The sequence below is a fragment of the Limulus polyphemus genome, unplaced genomic scaffold, assembly GCF_000517525.1.
Source record: "Limulus polyphemus unplaced genomic scaffold, Limulus_polyphemus-2.1.2 Scaffold73, whole genome shotgun sequence".
Classification (NCBI taxonomy): Eukaryota; Metazoa; Arthropoda; class Merostomata; order Xiphosura; family Limulidae; genus Limulus; species Limulus polyphemus.
The window spans coordinates 1253660-1272901 of record NW_013665683.1 but is presented as its reverse complement, the minus strand read 5'-3'; the positions used below and the strand labels follow the sequence as shown (position 1 = coordinate 1272901).

At 33.2% G+C, this 19242-nt stretch overlaps 1 protein-coding gene across 5 annotated transcripts in view; it reads right to left on the bottom strand.

Moving 5' to 3' along the window:
• LOC106466279 (DENN domain-containing protein 5B-like) overlaps positions 1 to 17955 on the bottom strand; it is an 82860-nt gene extending 64905 nt beyond the window's left edge. For 3 of the 5 annotated variants that reach the window (XM_022394947.1, XM_022394953.1, XM_022394941.1), the window contains exons 1-3: positions 17670 to 17954; positions 7470 to 7579; positions 5349 to 5519 (exon numbers count right to left, since the gene is read on the bottom strand). In XM_022394947.1, the coding sequence (XP_022250655.1) occupies positions 5349 to 5519; positions 7470 to 7579; positions 17670 to 17769 (381 nt within the window). In that variant the 5' untranslated portion in view covers positions 17770 to 17954. Of the gene's footprint in view, positions 1 to 5348; positions 5520 to 7469; positions 7580 to 17669 lie in introns of all 5 variants that reach the window. The other 2 variants (XM_022394938.1, XM_022394959.1) reach the window with 2 other exon arrangements.
• Between the last annotated feature and the right edge of the window lie 1287 nt (positions 17956 to 19242).

Genomic DNA, 19242 nt, shown 5'->3' with positions numbered 1-19242 from the left:
AGTAAAAGCATAAAAGTAAGAAGCAGGGAAGGAATTACAAAGTGAAGGAAAGAAAGATACCAACATACCGGAGAAACCATGTCCTAAAATTAAGAAATAGGCTTAGGTTGGTTCAAGACAGCATGGGTATAAAATTAGGCTAAGGTAATTGGGGAGAAAAACTAGCAAAATCCCTTCTGTCACAAATGGGAATCATAGGTGGAGGTATTTCAAGCTCAGAAGGAGGCCCAGGATGCATGAAAGACTCCACTACCTGCCGCACAAAAGCTATCACTTCCCCAACAGACAAAGACAAACCCAATGCCATTTTAGTTGTTAGTCTAGAATGAACAATATAATGTTCTCCCACACCAGACAAAGTGGAAGTTACTGAAACTTGTTACATAATAATGTGGAAATAAAAGGCCACAAGATTTGCAGGTGCAGAAAATATTGGAAAACGAAAATCTAACAACTAATATTTCCACAACATTTAATGTCTTTGTAGATACATCCACCAAAAAAAAAATGTCCATGTCTGAAAGTTCACAAGTTAAAAAAGACATCTTTACACACGAATGCTAAATCAAGAAGTGATGACTGAATAATCAGTATAGAGAAAGTGAACTGTGCTAGGAGGGTATGTCACCACTTCTATTGGTGGAGTGTCATAGCATGCTCATTTACATGCAACAATATCATGCAGACACATGTGATTTTAAGTGAGAGTTTCAACACTAGTGGCAAGAGAATCTTGTGCTTTTAATAAGGGTGGCACAGAATCGGGAAATATATATGTGAGAACATGTAAGGTATCATATTGGAACTACATTTGTTTATCCCAAACAGCTTAAGTCTTGTAACAGTTTAAAGCTATTTCTAATTAGTTTTATTGTTCTTTGAACCATGTCTAATATTTCTGCTATAGAAGTTGTAAATCTGTCAGCAAACTTGTAGCTCAAGTTACTGAGCTACTCGTGAAGAATTTTTCTTATTATTTTTCATTACCTTAACTGATCTAAAATCTAGTAACTTTCTAAATTTTTATTTCAGTTACTTTTATAACTAAAAATAAAAAATATACATGAAAAACAGGAAATATAGTACTTACCTTTGATCTCATTTTTTGCTGTCAGTTGCTGATAAAATTTAAGACTATTTTTTTTATAATGATGGTACTAGTATACTAAATAGTTTTTTATTTATTTAAATAATGCACTTAAAAAAACAGGATTAATAACATACACACACACATAAATAATGTCCTCTAACTAATATAATTTAATTGGCTTTCTAACTATAACATAAGAGCCTTAAAATAATTCCATAACCTTCTCAACCTGAACACTGCAAGAGAAACATTGAATCTGAACTAGACAATACTCTGTACTGAAAACAAAGTAATAAAATACACAAGCAAAAGTACCCAGCCCCAGTGAAAGGAAAAATTTAAGTTAATCTATCAATTTAAATTATTTCATGGACTTTAAGAAAGTTAATTGTGTTACACTCTTGTTTTCACTCTGAGCTTCTTATACCACCTACCACAAAAAGTAATTGTTGAGTATTTCAGTCATGCTAAAAGCTACTCAACAATAACATATAGTAAATCTACATTTTTATTCTTTTAGTCACATCACAGTTTGAAATGTGAATGATAATCTGATTAATTCTCGACAATTTAGTGTAGAATATCCTGCTTGTGAAATAAAATTTGGCATCAACATTATTCGTGTCTGTTCTTTATGTAAGCTCAAATAGATCATCAAGCAATTCAATGTCAACTGCTTCTGATATTCATATGCCCATAAACAAAAACTGTGAATTTTCTACTGTTCAGCCTAATTAGATAACTTCATATTTCAAAAGATAACATTTTCTTTCCCTGAAAATGCATTTTGAGATAAATACTTGTCTCTCTACACTACAAAGAGCTATTACCTTGCAAAAACCACTATGTAATTTCTGGCACATGCCGCAAACCATAAATAAAGTTCCCACCTGTACACACATCAATGTGAATTAAACAAGCCTATGATGTGATCATCTTTAGACTATAATCCTCCACCAACAGAAGAATGTTACATCTTCCATGCACAGTAATCCCTATGAGCACTAGCATTAGAACATGACTCATTCTTGATGGGGAAAACTAAATAAACAGGAAGTGAAGATGAAAGGTGAGAAGTAGTGTAAAAAAAGGTGATTATTTATCTGAAATACATTTTCAGGTAATGAAAATGTTACCTTCAGAAATGCTACTCTCCTCTCTGCAGTACAGAGAAACAAAGTACAAAGATGAGCTACTTTCAGAAAACAGAATTAGATAGGAAGAGCTCTTGGAGTGTGATACCCACAAGGCAAGGGGAGGGGTAACCTTATGGGGCAGCACTCTGTGAGGGACTGCATCTAACCTAAGCAGGGAATATTCTTCACTAAATGTTATTAAGGTATTTGCTGTTAGGACAGGAGGTAGAGCAAAAGAAACTGTCACAAGAATCTTTTGCATGGTGCTATAGTGTTGTTAAGGTGCATGGAAAGGTAAGATTGTCCAACCGTCTATTACCTCACAGGTGAGTAGCTGAGCATGAGTGTTTAGTGTGGCTAAGGCTATAAATCAGGCCTTTTCATCTAGGAAAAATACTTACATAAGAAAACTTACCGCAATAATCAGGTGCAGGAAAACCTGTGTTCCAAGGCAAACCCAAAATCCATCTGGATAGACCAAACCACCAGGAAAGGCTTAGTTCATAACACAGTGGAGAGTCCTGTATTATACTACCAGATAAAACCCCAGCACTACTTCCAAACAAGGTGTGCATCCACTCAGTCTTGTATCAGTGGAATTGCACTGTCCAATGGAAGAACTCCCCATATCAACCGACCCCCAGGGGTTTGGGACTGGGGAAGCAAAGGTTCTTCTATACTCCACTAGAAGAAATGGGGAGGGGAAAGAGAACCAGAGAAGTGCAAGAACCATGTCATCGGGAAGGTAATGAGCAGGGACAGATGGAATTAACACTTTTCATACTCCTTCACTCAATGTTGATTTTGGGAAAGAGAAGTATTCCTTGTGAAGCCACACCAGCCACAAAATGGGTTCCAGTGTCTCTTAAGTGACAAACAGTAAGATCTAAGAACAGAAATGAGTGAGAAATTCAAGAGCAAATAACAGTACTCACAATACTTACAAGGGCCTCAGAGTGGACTGTAAAATGACGAAAGGAGGGTGGCAAAAGGCAGATGTACAAGAAACTGCCACATGATGTAAGTAATGTGACAAAAACATGTTAGGTGTCATACATATTCTGGATTGTAGCATCTCATCCAGGGGACAACACTGATGAGAAGCAAGAGAAGCTGTGCGATGATGAATTTGATAGGAGGTGATGCAATAAAATGTACAAGCATCCTCACCCAAAGAGGAATACACCAACTAGATGAGTTGATGAGCCCACTCGGTCAAAGTCAAAGGTGACAAGTCAGGAAAGGAGGTGAGATCCAATGGTAAGAAATGGTGATAGCAATTTCCACAGAAGGAAGCAGTTCAAGTGAGGTAAGAGGAAAGAGCCTGAACCAGACACAAAAGATGATCAGAGTTAGAACAATTGTATAAAGAAGAAATAGAAGGAAGAATGATGGGAGAAAACATCCAATCACCCTCTCAGGCAGCCCAAGCCCTTGAAAGTAAGAAGCAGTCTGGAAATAAACCAACTGATCCCTATGATGAAGAATGCAGGAAGCAATCAGTGCATAATTGTCTGAGTGACCTTTCCCATAAGCAAGGAGGAAGAGAAAATACATGGAACAGAAAGATAAAGGTTCAAACAGAAAACTAGTAAGAGCCTGGAGAACAACACAAGAGGTTCCAGTCTGGATGAGGGATCAGGCAAGAGGGATGATTAATGAGAAAGGCCCTGAATAGGAAAGTACAATGGTTCAGAACAATGACATACACAGCTGAACAGCATGGGACTGTCAACCAAAAGAGAGAAAGTTCAATACCGAGGAGAGTCACAAAAGAATTGATGAAGACTACCAAATGGGAACAAATCCACTGAAACAGCAAAGGATAACAGACCTCTCTATGGAAAGGATGCAGTCCAAGCAAGTAAGGTGATCCACCAGAATGTTTAAAGCCCTGGGATATGAAAAGCTGGAACTAAATTTTATATTTGCAGGCCCAAAAGAGAAACTCAAGAGTGAGAAAGCACAGAGTCCAAGAGTGAGTGCCTCTGACAGTTGATGTGAGAGACAGCTGTGGAATTGTCTGAATGTATCATCACTAGAAGACCCATTAATTGAGACTGAGAAGCAGCTAACATTTCTAGGACATTGATATGAAGGAACTGCTTTTCTATTGATCATAACTTTAGGATGATGGAAGTTTCCAGGACTGCATCTCATCTAGAAAGAAACACATCTGTGTACAGGTACAGGTCAGGGTGAGGAGGGGAATGGAGGGAGGAAGAAAGAGTCACGAGAGCTGTTAAGAAGTTCTAGGACATGTTCCACTGATTGGCCAGTGGACCAGATATTGAATGGGGGTCATGACAACTTGGAGCACTTGACCAGCCAACCTAAACAAGAGAGAGGTTTCCTGAAGAAGATTACTTCAGGTAGACTGATCCAGAAGGAGCCAGTCGTTCATATAATAATAGAAGTAGAGAACCAAAGAATGCATCTGCCATATGAATACTCACATAACTTGATTGAAAATGTATGGGGCTATGGCTAACCTGAAGGGGCCAAGAATGAAAGACATGAAATGTTCATGGGGATTACTGAACATAAAGGATGTGCTGCTCTCCTACTGGTTGAATGCCACAGTCTAATGATGATTACATCATAGGCTGGTGTAATACAAGTTGACACAGGTAAAGGGTGTGAGCTTTATTCAAGGTTGTGGCATGCAAAAGAATTTACATGGAAATGTGTGTGTGAAGTAATAGCTCTTTGTGGTGCAGAGAAGTGAGTAACTTTTATGAACTTAATTTTTAAAACTTTAATATTCATAAGTTTTTTATATTTTACTTTCAGTATACCATTAGAAAAACAACTTCTAAGAAATAATGGCTCTTTCCTTTCCTTTTCAGGGTAAATGAGAAAGAACAGGATTTAATGATTTTATTGTAGTTATTGAATATTGGCCTATAAAAGGAGTAGGAGAACTTCAGAAAAATGTATGTTCACTGACTGACATATTCAATAGAAATAATTTAAACACACATACATAATAATATCTTTGTACTTTTTAATGGCATACATATTTCTCAGCATTTCAAGTAGTTTTTTCTAGAGAAGGTATCTTAATTAGGTGGGCCTACTGGACTAATTTGATATTTTTAGAGTTAATGGCTATAAATTACCTGCAGTGTCTGCATGGCAGCACAGATCTGTCTATCCCTAACTTCTTCATAGAAAGTAAGGGTATGGCCATAGGTTCGGGTTCCATCTTCACGAGTGATAATAAATGAATGAAAAGATGGACTATGAGTATGCCTCTGTGTCCTAAAAGACAGGCCTCGAGGATGGCATAACTGATGGTGATAAAGAAAGGGTAATTTGCATATTTTCTCTAAGTACAGAAACAAAAACTACAATATTTGCAGATCACAAAATGTAAAATTATTTCATTTATACCTTAGTCCTGTTTAGCATTTAAATTGAACTCCTCCACACATTATCATACATGTTTCAGTGCCTGAAACTAACTTTTTGGGCTATTGGTAAATGTTTGCCAGTTACATTAAAAATAATATTACCACTAACTTTCCATAAAATTTGCAGACTGCATTGATCTAGTTGCAAGTTATCAATAAATTATGTCCCTCCCTTCCCTCTCTTAAAATGTTTATTTCAATGAGGGTAAAAAACAGAGTCTGGTCTGTGGAGTCACTAACCAGACGACCACAATCTCTTGACTGTTTTTTCAGTTCTCCAGTTTTCCTTGTTCTCCACAGGTGTTGACAGTAATCCTCATAAGATGGTCACTGGTGTTTGTATCAAGGATGTAGTGCCAATCACTTATTATTTTTTATTCTTGTCATGGTTCTGAAACCCCTTTCCTCTCACAGCAGTAAATAGGTGGATAATGTTGCAAAGATGCATTACTTTCAGAATGATCTTAGTCTTCTCAACCAGCATCATTCTAGATTATGCATGTCACACAACAGATGAATGCCAACAGACTGACTGCCAGTCTGCCTGATGTATGTATTAACCTCTCCACTCATCTAGAACAACCTGGGTGTAGCAGCTATAATTATGTAAAATTGTACTGAAAGGAGCAGTAACATGAATTGTTGTTCTGCACCATAAAGTCACTGACAATTCTGGTCACACCAATACTTTTGGCACATATATTTATTGCTGTAATATTTACCTCATTTTTGTCAACTCTAAAGCATTTATCCAAGGCATCACTCTTTGCTAATAACTATTTGTTTCTGTCACCAATCAGACCTTCTTAAGTTTCTACATTACTTAACGAATGACCCTTCAATTGTATATTCTGACATATATTCTAAAATCCACTTTCTCTAGGGTTTTTCTCATCCTGCATGGAAAGAAAGATGGTTTATGCACTTTATAGACACAAAGAATATTGATGTTATTTCTTAAAAAACAATAAAGAAATCTTGATGATTTCTCTCAAAACATTCTGAAGTAGAAAGAATGAAACACAAATTTAAAATCTTTGTATTTTCTATTAAAATCTATTTGAGCATAATAAAAAATCCATGCATTGTTGTCTTGGCTCTACTGGACTTACAGAAGTGCTCTTCCATTATTCTGCTACCTTATTTACTTCTGTAATCCTCTTTGAAGATTCTCTGTAAAATAGGTAAATAGATTCCTGGATCTTAATATCTGTATTTCAACATGTTCTTCAGGGTGAGTTCCAACCTGTGGACCATACAGAGTATTTGAACAAGCTAAGGTACATCTGCTGTACACAGTATGCCCACACTAGGTCTAATGCTGAAATTGATAATTTCACCATCTGCTCCAAACTCTGCCATCTTGGGTTTAACTTCACTTGGCAAAAAACAAAATATTGGAAGGTCACCTCCAGTGTTTCCAGTATACCCTCAAACTTTCCTTTTTTTTTTTACATTTCCAAGTTTAAGATATGCAACATGAGGATAAAAGTTTTGTATTATCCAGTGATAAAGAATTCTCTTTTCTCTGTCTTTCTTCAATATTGTCAATCATCAAATAATAGAAATTGCATGAAGTTGTTGTCATAATTTATCAAGCATAATACCTGGAATTTCAGTTATGAAAGTATTTCATGATTTATCATCGCAGTAAGGTGTTGCAGCATATTTAGACAACAATATTTATTAAATATCAATACATATCAGCATCATTTGCCATCACAGGCCAAGCCTACGGTACATGCTAATATAATATCCAATTTTAGTTTATTTATAGTCATTTTTACAATGATAGTATGCTATTATAAATATAGATATCTGTCCTACCATTCCAACAGCTTTTTCATCAAAAGGGTTCCAAGGCACATTGTCAGGGTAGTGTGCCAAAACTTTGGCTCGATAAGGTCTATCCAAAGGAGTACAGTGAAGATTATCCCCTACAATTAAAGAAAAATAACATTACAGTCTTACCTAGATTATTCTCAGAGGTTCACACAACTTCAGTTTAATACTGAATATTGATTATTTTGTTATATTTGATAGATTCATTACTCATATTCATGATAAAAGAACTTTTACAGAAATATACAATGCAAAGAAGTTTTCTGACATATTTTTAGGGGGATTTAGATTTTTAGTTTCTCTCCTCTGCCAGTTTAACCAATCAATTTTTTTAGTAAATGTAATTATTTTTTGATTACTATTAATATAATAATATTGTTCTGCAAGCATTCCATAAGGGTTTTACACACCCCATTATGTCATTAGATGCCATTTCACTCTGTATGTATTTTATAATGAAATGTGAAACTATTGGCACATGCACACATATTTCTATAACAGAAAGAAAGCCCAGGTTTCCTTTTTTGTTGTTGACATAACAATATGAAATTAATTCAATATTCACAGTTGCAAGTTAGGGACTAGTTCACCAAACAAGTCTTTTGAATTGCATTGCAGTATTTAACCTCATCAGTAAATGACTCTTCACAAAAAGCAGTATATACATATATAAAAGATATTTCTTTCAAACTAACACTGTAAGATTCTTTCAAAACCCAAAAATAAGTTGCAGATTCATGTAAGATTTATTAGGAAATGAAAACATCCATTTTGATTATAAAAATAAATATGTTCTCAAAAAGAAAGAGGATCTTATATTCTGTGAAAGTTTTTGTCAGTTTATTTGTCATATAGCAGAACTGTGGACAAATTTCTGTAAGGCTGTACATGTGAAATCACTGAAAAATGATCTGCAAATTCTTTGAGTTGCATCTTGTACAAGATAAAATACTAAGCTACCTTTGTCGTAATTTAATTACACTTATATATTTCTAAAACTTTACCATTATTTACAAAAACAAAAACAGCTCTGGAAAGCCAGTCTGAACTAAGCTAACTGCATGTTTAGTGCTCATTCTAAATTATATTATTAATATTATATAGTAGAGCATCAAATGCCACATAGAATCCATGTTAAAATTTTACAAAGGCTAAGATATAAAAGAAACAACTTGCACCTCTTATCATAAAATTTTGTTTATCACGGAATACTAAAAGAAAATAAACACAGCAGACTGAAAAAATACAGCTAAATTAAATATAGGTATGTTTTATCAACACTGCCTTTTTTGTTCAAGATTTACTTTTAAAGAAGAAAATAAAAATTAGACTACAGAAATAATATAAAATATGATTGCCAATCATATTCATCACAATTATTATCCAGATAATAATTATAATATTTTGAAAAGTGATAATTCCGAAGTTCATGAGTTGTGTTGCTTTGCCTCAAGTCCTTATTACTTTGGTATTCTGCTTGTATGAACAATATTAATAACTAGTTGGGCAGAAGTTATGTAAATTCATGATTAATGAAAGGTTAACTTAGGACATGAAAAGTTGCTTCCCCTACATGCAATTTAAAAAAATACAAAACACAAAATGTGAAACTGCAACTTTGCATGTGTTTTCTCGTGGATCCAACAAACCTTCTTGCCAAATTTGGTGAAGATCCATCAACAGTGGGCAAAGTAGTGGTAAAAAATGCAAAAACACCCATAAAAACTGCAAAATGTAAAACTAAACATTTTAATAAACCCACGTATGGTCCTAATGAACCTCCATACCAATTTTGGTGAAGATCCATCTGCACCCTGCAAAGTAGTTACATGGAGATACAACAGACAGTACTATTATATTTATATAAATTCAATACTTTCTTGAGCATAAAAAATTATACCTGACCTGTTATCTGCATTCAAATTTTCTGATTTGTAGCTTGCTGAAAAGCACATACATATCGTCCAGAACTTATAAAAACATTTTATGTTTATCATTACACATCAATTTTGTCCTCTAGAATCACTGATGATTCTGTACTCCACTTTGAATAGACAGGACAAGACTAACAGATATTAAATATTATCATTAAAATGTTTTCTTCATGTATACAGACTAAAAATCTGCCCTGTTATTCAACAGTTTCCACATGGATCGGATATGGTGGTGACACCAGCTGTTTTCAATGAAAAGGAAATTTGAACTAGGGCTGTAACAAAGGGTAAATTTTGACCTTCAAAGGTTCAAAACACACTACTGAATGAAACTTTGAATCCTGATATTAATAATTTGTATAACTTACTAATGAAACATCACATAGCTACCAGTGTATGTTTGATTGAAAAACCTTTCATTCTATAGGCAATTCATACAAGTTAAATAAAACATTCACATGTAGTTTACAAATACAGTATACAGAACAGTAATCATGTTTTTATATCCTGAAAAAAAGCACTTTGTTTGTGTACACTATTTGATGCTATGTGCAATATTCATATAGATACATACAGCAAGCTTACATTAGAAGAGCACCATACTGCAGCCAGTAAAAAAAAACTGCAGCTGATTTAAGCAAAACAAATATTTATTTAAGTCACTATTCCAAGCAGGTTAGCAGTCATAGTATTTTTATCATAAAACTGTCGATTCATTAAACATACCTAATAACCATACTAATAAGTACTCATCAAAACAGAACAGAGTAACTGTAAAACTTTCGTTAGAAAATAAATACAGGCCTTCAACCATAACAAAAGGTTAAAAGACAGACAGTGAGGCTGTAAAAGCATTCACTGTTTAATTAATATTACACTTTTTTATGTCTTGTAGCCTAGGCATTCTTACATTTTATTGGAAATAATGCAAACACAAATATATCCTCCCCATCTCCAATGGTTTGCTCCAATGCATAGAAAGACCTGCTACAATGTTTTGGTGTTGGTGGTTTTATTTTGTTTTTTAAATAAAACTGTTGTTTAAGTAATGTGTATTATACAAATCAAAAGACTTAACTTTCTAGGCGAGTGATATTTAACATGTGATTACTATTCAAACTTTGTGAAGCAGTTTCTTTTTAACAGGAAAAAATAAACCTAACACTGTTTGAATGCTACCTGGTGAATCTTCAACTGTTTATAACTATCTTAAATTTCCTGATTATCAAGCAAACCTTGGAACATAGCCCTGATTTTAATATAATAATGTAATCATTTAATCTGACTTGCCCACATTAGAAATACAACTGAGCTATTAGTGGAATTTGCTAATCAGTTAATTGCTGGGCTCATTAATTGGTTACATTCAACTAACATATTATTATCACATAAGACTTGGATAGTTGGAATAATCAAAAATAGTATTAATGAAAAACACTAATCATAATTAGTAGATTATTTACATAATTCATGTCACTAATCAATTAAGTTAAACACCTTAAATTAATTGAAAATAATAGTGAGAAAACATAATGGCAGTTGGAGGGACAGAACTGCAAAAAATCCACTCCAGATCAGCATCATCTCTAATAAAAAAATCAGACCCGTAGCAGGAGGATAGTTACACCTTCTACACAGGCAGAATACCACCATCCTACTCTAAACTGAGCGGAATTGCACACACTCAAGAGGATTCCTCCAGATCCACCACCCCAGCAGCTAGGAGCTGGTAAGTAGTACTCCTGTACTCCAATGGAAGAAATGGGGGAAGGGGGGGGGAGAGAAATGTTTTGGAGAATCCAGAGGAATGCATCACCAGAGAAGGTACAATGGGTGTGACCAGGAAACCCTATTTTGAAAAGCAGACCATTCCCAATTCAGCAATCTAAGAAATGTTAGAGATGGGCAGCTATTTCTTTCTGTTTTACTCATGTTAGTCCATGAGTGTACGGTCTAGTACGAACATATTTATGATGTAATACGCTGCAGGGAAGAATCTGCAAGTAATGTTATGGAACACCTCATCTCAACAGTGAGCATGATAGACCTTACAGATCTCACTGTACAGATTTTGGATATCAGTGTACCTGGACAGGCACCACTTGCCACAGAGCAGGATCCATAACATGTAAAGTAGGCCACTGAAAAACAAAGGGCTGAATTGCTTGTAGGTTGGGAGATCCTTTGGCTAACATAAAAGAAACCATATCCCAATGGACTATGACTGACACTTCTTCCGCCACACCTGCAGCCGCTGTCACAGGTAGTTGACCACCGGCACCATCTGTAGCCACTGTAGTCATAATATTAAATTGTGAATTCATAAATATTGAGTGATTACTGGTAAATGAGTGAGGAATAGAATTCACAATCAAATAAAGAAATCCAACTTATTTTGGGATTGTAAACAATACTTTGAAAAATGAAAATCAGTAACTGAATATTATCAAAATGCATTAAAGAAGAAAAAAAAATGTTGTGCCAAATCAAGAAGTAAAGACTGGGTTTAACTGCACAAAGGAAGTCAGCTGTGATAGGAGGGTTTGTCACACTCCTATTGGTGGAGGACTGTTGCATGCTAATGTGCATGCTTAAATGTAGCTGAACCACGTGGTATACATGTGGAATAAGGTAGGAATTTCAAGACTAGTGGTGAGCAAAAATTCTGGGCAGTCAAATTGAGAATAGCTGTAACTGTGAGCGGAGATAGTAACTGTATTGGAAGTATAACTATTAAATGTGATACAAAGAAAACAATATGTTAAACATACTATGAAGTGTGCTTAACACAACCACTCCAACTTTAAATAATCTGTCAAAAACCATGTATCAGGAAATAGGAAACAATAAATAGTTAAATTTTTTATAAAAGCCAATATGTAAACATGATAGTCCTCAAGAAATTCAATAATAATAATAATAATAAAACTTAGAAAGTAACAACAATCATAAATGTGTCAAGAAAAGCAATTAACAAAAATTAATGTAGTTTAATTAATGACATACTATACTACGTATGTATAGTTGATACTACTAGCTATATAACAATTTGATATAAGAGCTTAAATTAACTGGTGGTAAAATTTAATGGTTGTCAAAACAATAAAGTGGTTTTCTATTATCTTAAACAACTTGCAAAAATATTAAGTTATAGATGTGAAAAGTTTAAAAAATCACAATATTCTGCAAACATCTAAACCCACAATCATTAGGGTGGAGGTTGAGAGTTTTACATTGTAGAATTTTAGAGCAGTTTATTCTACTTTAAGGATATATCTAAATATTAAGGGTAACTGCTTTCCCACAACTGGCTGCAGACAGTGAAAGGTAGTAAGAGTTGAGACATGTGGGTTCAAGCCTTCAACACCCAACCCTTAACTGATTCTCCTTAGTTGCTGGCAAATTTGAAATTGGCTTCTTGTCTGATAGATGGAAAATTCCCAACATTTGGGTGCTATAGCCAAAGACATCATCCATTATGACTTAAGGATGACAACAAGAACTGGTGATGGAAGAATAATTCAGAATTTTGGTCTCATTATAACATTATTTTTGTTTTGTATTAAGTTCATTATTGTTTTCTAGTGCTGGTTTTACTTCGCCTATGGACAATTAATGTATTTAATATCATTAAATTTATATATATATATATATACACACACACACACACTCAAAGCCAGCCCATATCACTCAATTATTTATCAAGCCTTCCTTCAAACTTTCTAAAATTTACTACATCCATCACATCTGAGGGTAACCCATTCAAAAGACAAACTACCCTGTTAGAAAAATAGAACTCTCTTAGCTGAAGATGACTCCTACCTTGCTACAATTTATATTTATATCAACTAGTCCTATAATTCTCACTATTAAGTATGAAAAGAGATGATGCATCAACATTATTAATTCCCTTTGAAATCTTACATTCTTCAACCAGATCCCTTCTAACTATTCACGAGAAAACATTCCAGAGATCTGATCTGTCCTTGTATGACAACCTTTCCATTCCAACAATTCAATGTCTTTGCTAAGATAAGGAGCCCAAGATTGAACACAATATTCTAAATGAGGCTTAAACAGTGACTGTATACAATGAAATTATAGCCTCTTTAGACTTGTATTCAATATTTCTGTAGCAACCTAAATCCCATTTGCCCTACCACTAACAACAGCACACTGCTTGGATGGCTTGAGAGACTGATCAACTAGAGCACCAAGAACCTTTTCTTCCATAATAATGTTTGTTAAGATTTATTTCATCAAAATTATACTTATAATTCATATTATAATAACCCACATGCATTACTTCACACTTATAATTAAAACCCATCTGTTATTTATTTGCTCAACAATGCCACTTAAATAAACAAGAGTTTAACAAAATGTTAAAAAATGCTCAAAACATCAAAACAGAAATAGTTGAATATAAATGACAAGTGCTGTTCACAGTTGATGTTAAATTTTAAAGTTGTGAAGCATTTATTTAAAGTAACTCAAGGGTGAATATAAATTACAATTGTCAAGAACCCGGCTAACAAGAAATTACTTGACAAAATTCACTCATCAGAGGTATTTGTAGCAGCAATAATGTAAATAAAATATCTTTTCAGGTAATGATATCATTTGCATAATATTTTATAGCCCCCCCCCCAAAGAAGAGGTGTTAGTTTTAATATTTGAAAATTTTAGTGTTATAGTTTTATGATTTGAAAATCTGTTCACCTTACCACTAAGTGTAATATATTATATAATATATTTTACCACTTTGTTATAAACACAAATTCATTGAAAATTGAATCAGAAAGGTTTCTTTCACTACTGATGGTCAATGACTTAGATTCTATAACAATGTCCTTTTTTTCCCCAAGGCCTACTTGGAACTACTAAAACATTTGGCACACTACTAATTGTAGCACTCATATCAAAGTGAGAAGTCAGACACACAAACACCTAAAACATAGACATTGGTAGTACTTTAACTTAATCATGACATGTAAATTGTCATTCTAAGGTATTTTATGATAATTATTTTTTTAATGGCTAGAGTAAATTGGAATTATATCTTTATGACTCATGCTTTCTACTCGTAGAATGTCATGACCTGTTGTGATGCACCTCTTGGGAACATTTCTGGGTCTATTAAACAAAAAAAACTGCGGTTCATCACTTTCTGAAAAAAAAACTGGTAAAAAAAAGTTTTAATCATACGTAAATTGCTTCAGAAAAAAAAGGATAACAGCAGTTCCTTAATTCTTATAAAATGCTCATAGCAATATTTATATAATTTACCATTTATATAAGTTAAAAAGCATACTTCAGACTGACAAGTTTTATCATTTGGGTTAAACAGCACACTTTGAAATTAAATAAATTGTTTTTATCCAAAAATATATTACCCATATATACTGTGTAAATTACATATTATCCACATGAGCATTCATGACCAACATTACAAAAAAAATACAAAAGTCAGAGAGATTATTTCTAATACTTCATTACAATTTACATTCCTTTCTGTTTTCCCATGCATTAGAACTTTTAATCCAATTCATCATTTACAACTTTGTAGAAAATCTATTCCTGCAAGCATTTGTATATGATGCATCTTTTTGACTCGTGCTTTCTACTCTCAGAATGTCATGACCACCTATTGTGATGCACAACCTTAACTTCCACATATATATCCACATTCATAAACGACAACTTGTTTTCAACAACTAAAAAATGTATGAAGGTAGGAGTGAAATAGTAGAATTTCAATTTAGTTTTAATATGGAAGTTTTAGATAAAACAACTCTTCCATCACATTTTGTGAGTTTCTCCACAAGGAGGTGGATATGGGGCTAAAAGAAGCAGAAGTGAATGTCACTCCTGGGGAAGATGATTTAATAGACAATTCCATTCAGGTCACCTCCAAAACAGGGATGTATACTCTGAATGAACCATAAAGCTAGGAGTAACCTCCTCCAATGAGGTATGGTCAGATCACTGGGAGAAGACATGATTAGTTATAATAGCCCAATTACCACCAATTACTAGATTGATAACAACACACTGGGTATCCTAAAGAACCAGAGTGAAGTAGTTTCTTCAATATTCACCCATTCTTCCTCACAAGAGAACAGTTAAAAGTTTCAAATATATAATGTTCATACCTAAAAGTAAGTAATTCCCAGGTCACAAATCAATTTAGGATTACAGCAGTGCCCCTTATATTCAATAACATCATAAAGTAGTTTCTCAATCTACTCCTTAAGCTAAGCTTTTTTAACAAAGATTTATTCAAACACTCAGCCCTCAAAGAAAATGTAATAGTGTAACTGGTTCCACGCTTCCATTAGAGGCTAACATCACCAAGCAAAGATCTAGGAACATAAGATAACTAGCTTAGTGAAAACAAAACAAAGAAAACCACCTTATCTTTCTAGATTCAGTAAAGAAGGCACTGAGAAAACATTATATAAAGTTGATTAAAATCTTTGAAGACATAACTTGAACAAAGTAATGATAATGAAATGTGTGATGGTATAACTGTTTGAAAAATTGTTTCCCAATAAACTATAGAAGCAGCAGTCCAAGAAATCATTAAAGAATTTAACCGAAGAAATAAAACCTGGAAAATTGAGCTGACTTATTATTTAATTGGCCATAAACACAGGAAAGACATTTAAGCCTCCAAGCACATAAATGAATAGGTAATGTAATGATCACTGCCTTCTCTGTTTCCTGGTATGGTAAAAGCATTTGACGAGAGTTAAGAAATAGCCTTGTATGAGTTATATGGGATTGTACAACTATCACTGGATATAAAAATTTATGCACCCAAACAATCATCAACTACTGGCAAAAGTATAATAGAAGAAATATAAGACTGATGATTAATACTTATTGAAAAAACTACCAATTTTAAGTAAAGAATTCTATAAGAAAATATTGAGTATCCAACATCAAATATACGCAAGGAGGAACACTGACTGCCAAAGCAATAAGTATTAGTTCTCACATGACAAAACAAGTTGTAATAGGTTTATGGTTCAAAGCGATTCTAAGTTGGATAATGTAGTTTTCCATTCAGGAAGTGAGAAGGATAGGCTACATAAAGGCATTCAAATTACTATAAAACTACAGCCTCCTGAAAAGAAGAAACAATAACTTAATTAATACCCAATACTTCAATGTAAAAGACAAAGACAAACTTTTTTCATGCATGAAGTAAAAAAATACCACAATCAACAAGGATAAAGAGGCAAAAGATCAATATATTAATAGTAATACCAAGCTAAAAAGGATTTCCACTTGAATTGAGAAACAGTCAAGGAAAATCTCATACACAAAGATGCAATCCACTGAACTTGCCAGAATGAGAAACCAAGACATTCTAACATCAGACTTGTGCTTAGCAGGACAATTTAACGTTTGAACATTGATGTTATGTGGTATATGAAAAATATGAGATTATTTCGATATGAAAGCATAAATATATCATTATGCAGATTAATAAAGTAAATATCAGTTATTCTAAACTCAAAACTAATATAAAACTCATTTGAATAACCTCTTATTATCACTTTTTGACAAAAAGTTTAGTTGATATAAATTAAAACTATGATATTTAGATGATAATAAACATTGAATATGAGCAATTATATTCTATATTTGATGTCAAGTCTACACATTTAAGGCTCCAAATTATATTTCAGTGGTATCTGTATATTACTATTAATGCTTTAAATTATGTTTTTGGAAAATACCTTCACTGTTAACACAAAAATGAGTTTTGTGAGGTATAATTCTAAATAACGAAGGTTTACTTTATTTTCAGTTTTATATAGTGACATTGTTAAGAAAAGGAAGCATTATACCCCTTTCCCACGAGGAAAACAATTCTTAACATTTCTTTTTTCACACTTCACTGTCTTGATACTAGTGTAGTTTTCTTGTCCTAACGTTTGGTTGTATAAATTATTAATACCCAATTAGGCACACTCAAACTTCAAAGTTGGGAATTTCACCAAAACGGGCCATCAAACATAATCATGAGCAATAATTAACACAAAAGAATAGGTAATACTACTTGTGAAAATGCGCAAGTATAGTTCCTATTAGTATTATTATTAGAGAGTCAACAGAACTAGTATTATAAATATACATTATGTAGGGAATGTACAAAATTGATCAAGTACCTACTGATATTGATACAGTAATACTAATATTATTATTATTAGAATAGTGAGATAGTCAGTACCCTCACCTGAAAGTTGGTCTGGCTCCAACCCCGATGTAAAATCTAGGCCACAAATAACAAAATAGTCTGCGAATCTTTTATCAAAATTTGGTGATCCCAGATTCATAATTGTAAACGTCACTTTAAGTTTAAGTTACAAGCTACGTTATAAAGAAAAACATCCTAAGAAGTTAAGCCTAACAAGAAACATTCTACAACTACTTATTCCGTGAAGAAAATTGAACTAAGCAAAGACCTGTGCGCAATTTAATCTCCACAACGATTTTGGATATAATAGCGTTGACACTTGTTGAAAATAAAAAATAAAAAAGTTTAATTTCCTTGGTACTTTTGCTTCAGTTTATTTCTAATACAGAAATCTGGAATAATCACTAAGAAAATAAAGTTTGAATAAAGTTTATTTCCTTAGAAATGTCAAAGTGAACAAGCACAAAGACAGATAAATATACGAACTCCATATCGTATTACTGCAATAAAAAATATTTTCAGTTTCATAAAATCTCGGTGAATTGATTTAGTTGTTTTTTTTTTCAAAGAAATCGTTAAAATTGTAACACGCTGCAACAAAAACCTTTTTAACACTGCATTTTGTGCCTGTTTTAGTGTTTACTGTGTCGCATTCTTTGTTCTTCGAACATAAACAATGTTAAAATTAGTTCTTTTTTGAATAGATGCATTTGAGATAAAACCAAATAATATAATACTTTAAAATGTTATATAATTGGACAGGTTCTTTTGGATTATTTGGTAAAAATAACGCTATGTCAATTCCACGTAATAACAAAGACTTAATTTAATTATCAAATAACGTTTGCTATATTATAGGCTACATTTACCTTGACACAAATTGTAGGCCTAGGTTCACAAACAATATTTTAACAGGAACTGCGACATTGATTAAAGTATGAAAAGAGATGGTGCATCAACACTTTAAATTCCTTTAGCAATATTAAACTCCTTAATCAGATCCCTTCTAGCTCTTTAAGATAAAGTTTACTTATACTTACTTGCATAACTCCTCGTCTAATCGATCAAGTAATTGAATAAATGTGATAACTTTCGATATTAACACTGAACTGAATCACTCACTGATTAATCAATAATCAATTTCTTACTCACTTGCTACTCATTACCTAAATACTTCACAGGGTCTCATATTCATATTTTCCCCTTGTTCCTACATACTGCATGAAATTGCTAAACTGTACAGAGGCTTTAACTTTCATGGACATTCTTGATACATTACATCATTATGATTATTTCCTTCTAACAAATAAATATCTAGTTTAAAATATGAAAAATATAGCTTACAACACTATGTTAATAATAGTAAGCAAACAAGGATTTATAAGCATAAAGAAAAGTTTTATTGATGGTGGAATATACTACATGTTTCAATAGAACTTTGGTCTGTCTTCTTCAGATATGATCAGTATCATCATAATGTCTTAGCAGAAATTCTGATTTGAGATCTTTGAATTGAAGATAACCAGGGATGCTCAGAAACCTTTTGTTTCTCTTCATTCTTATGATCATTACTAAGCAATTCAAAGTTTATATATTGTTACAAAGACAATAT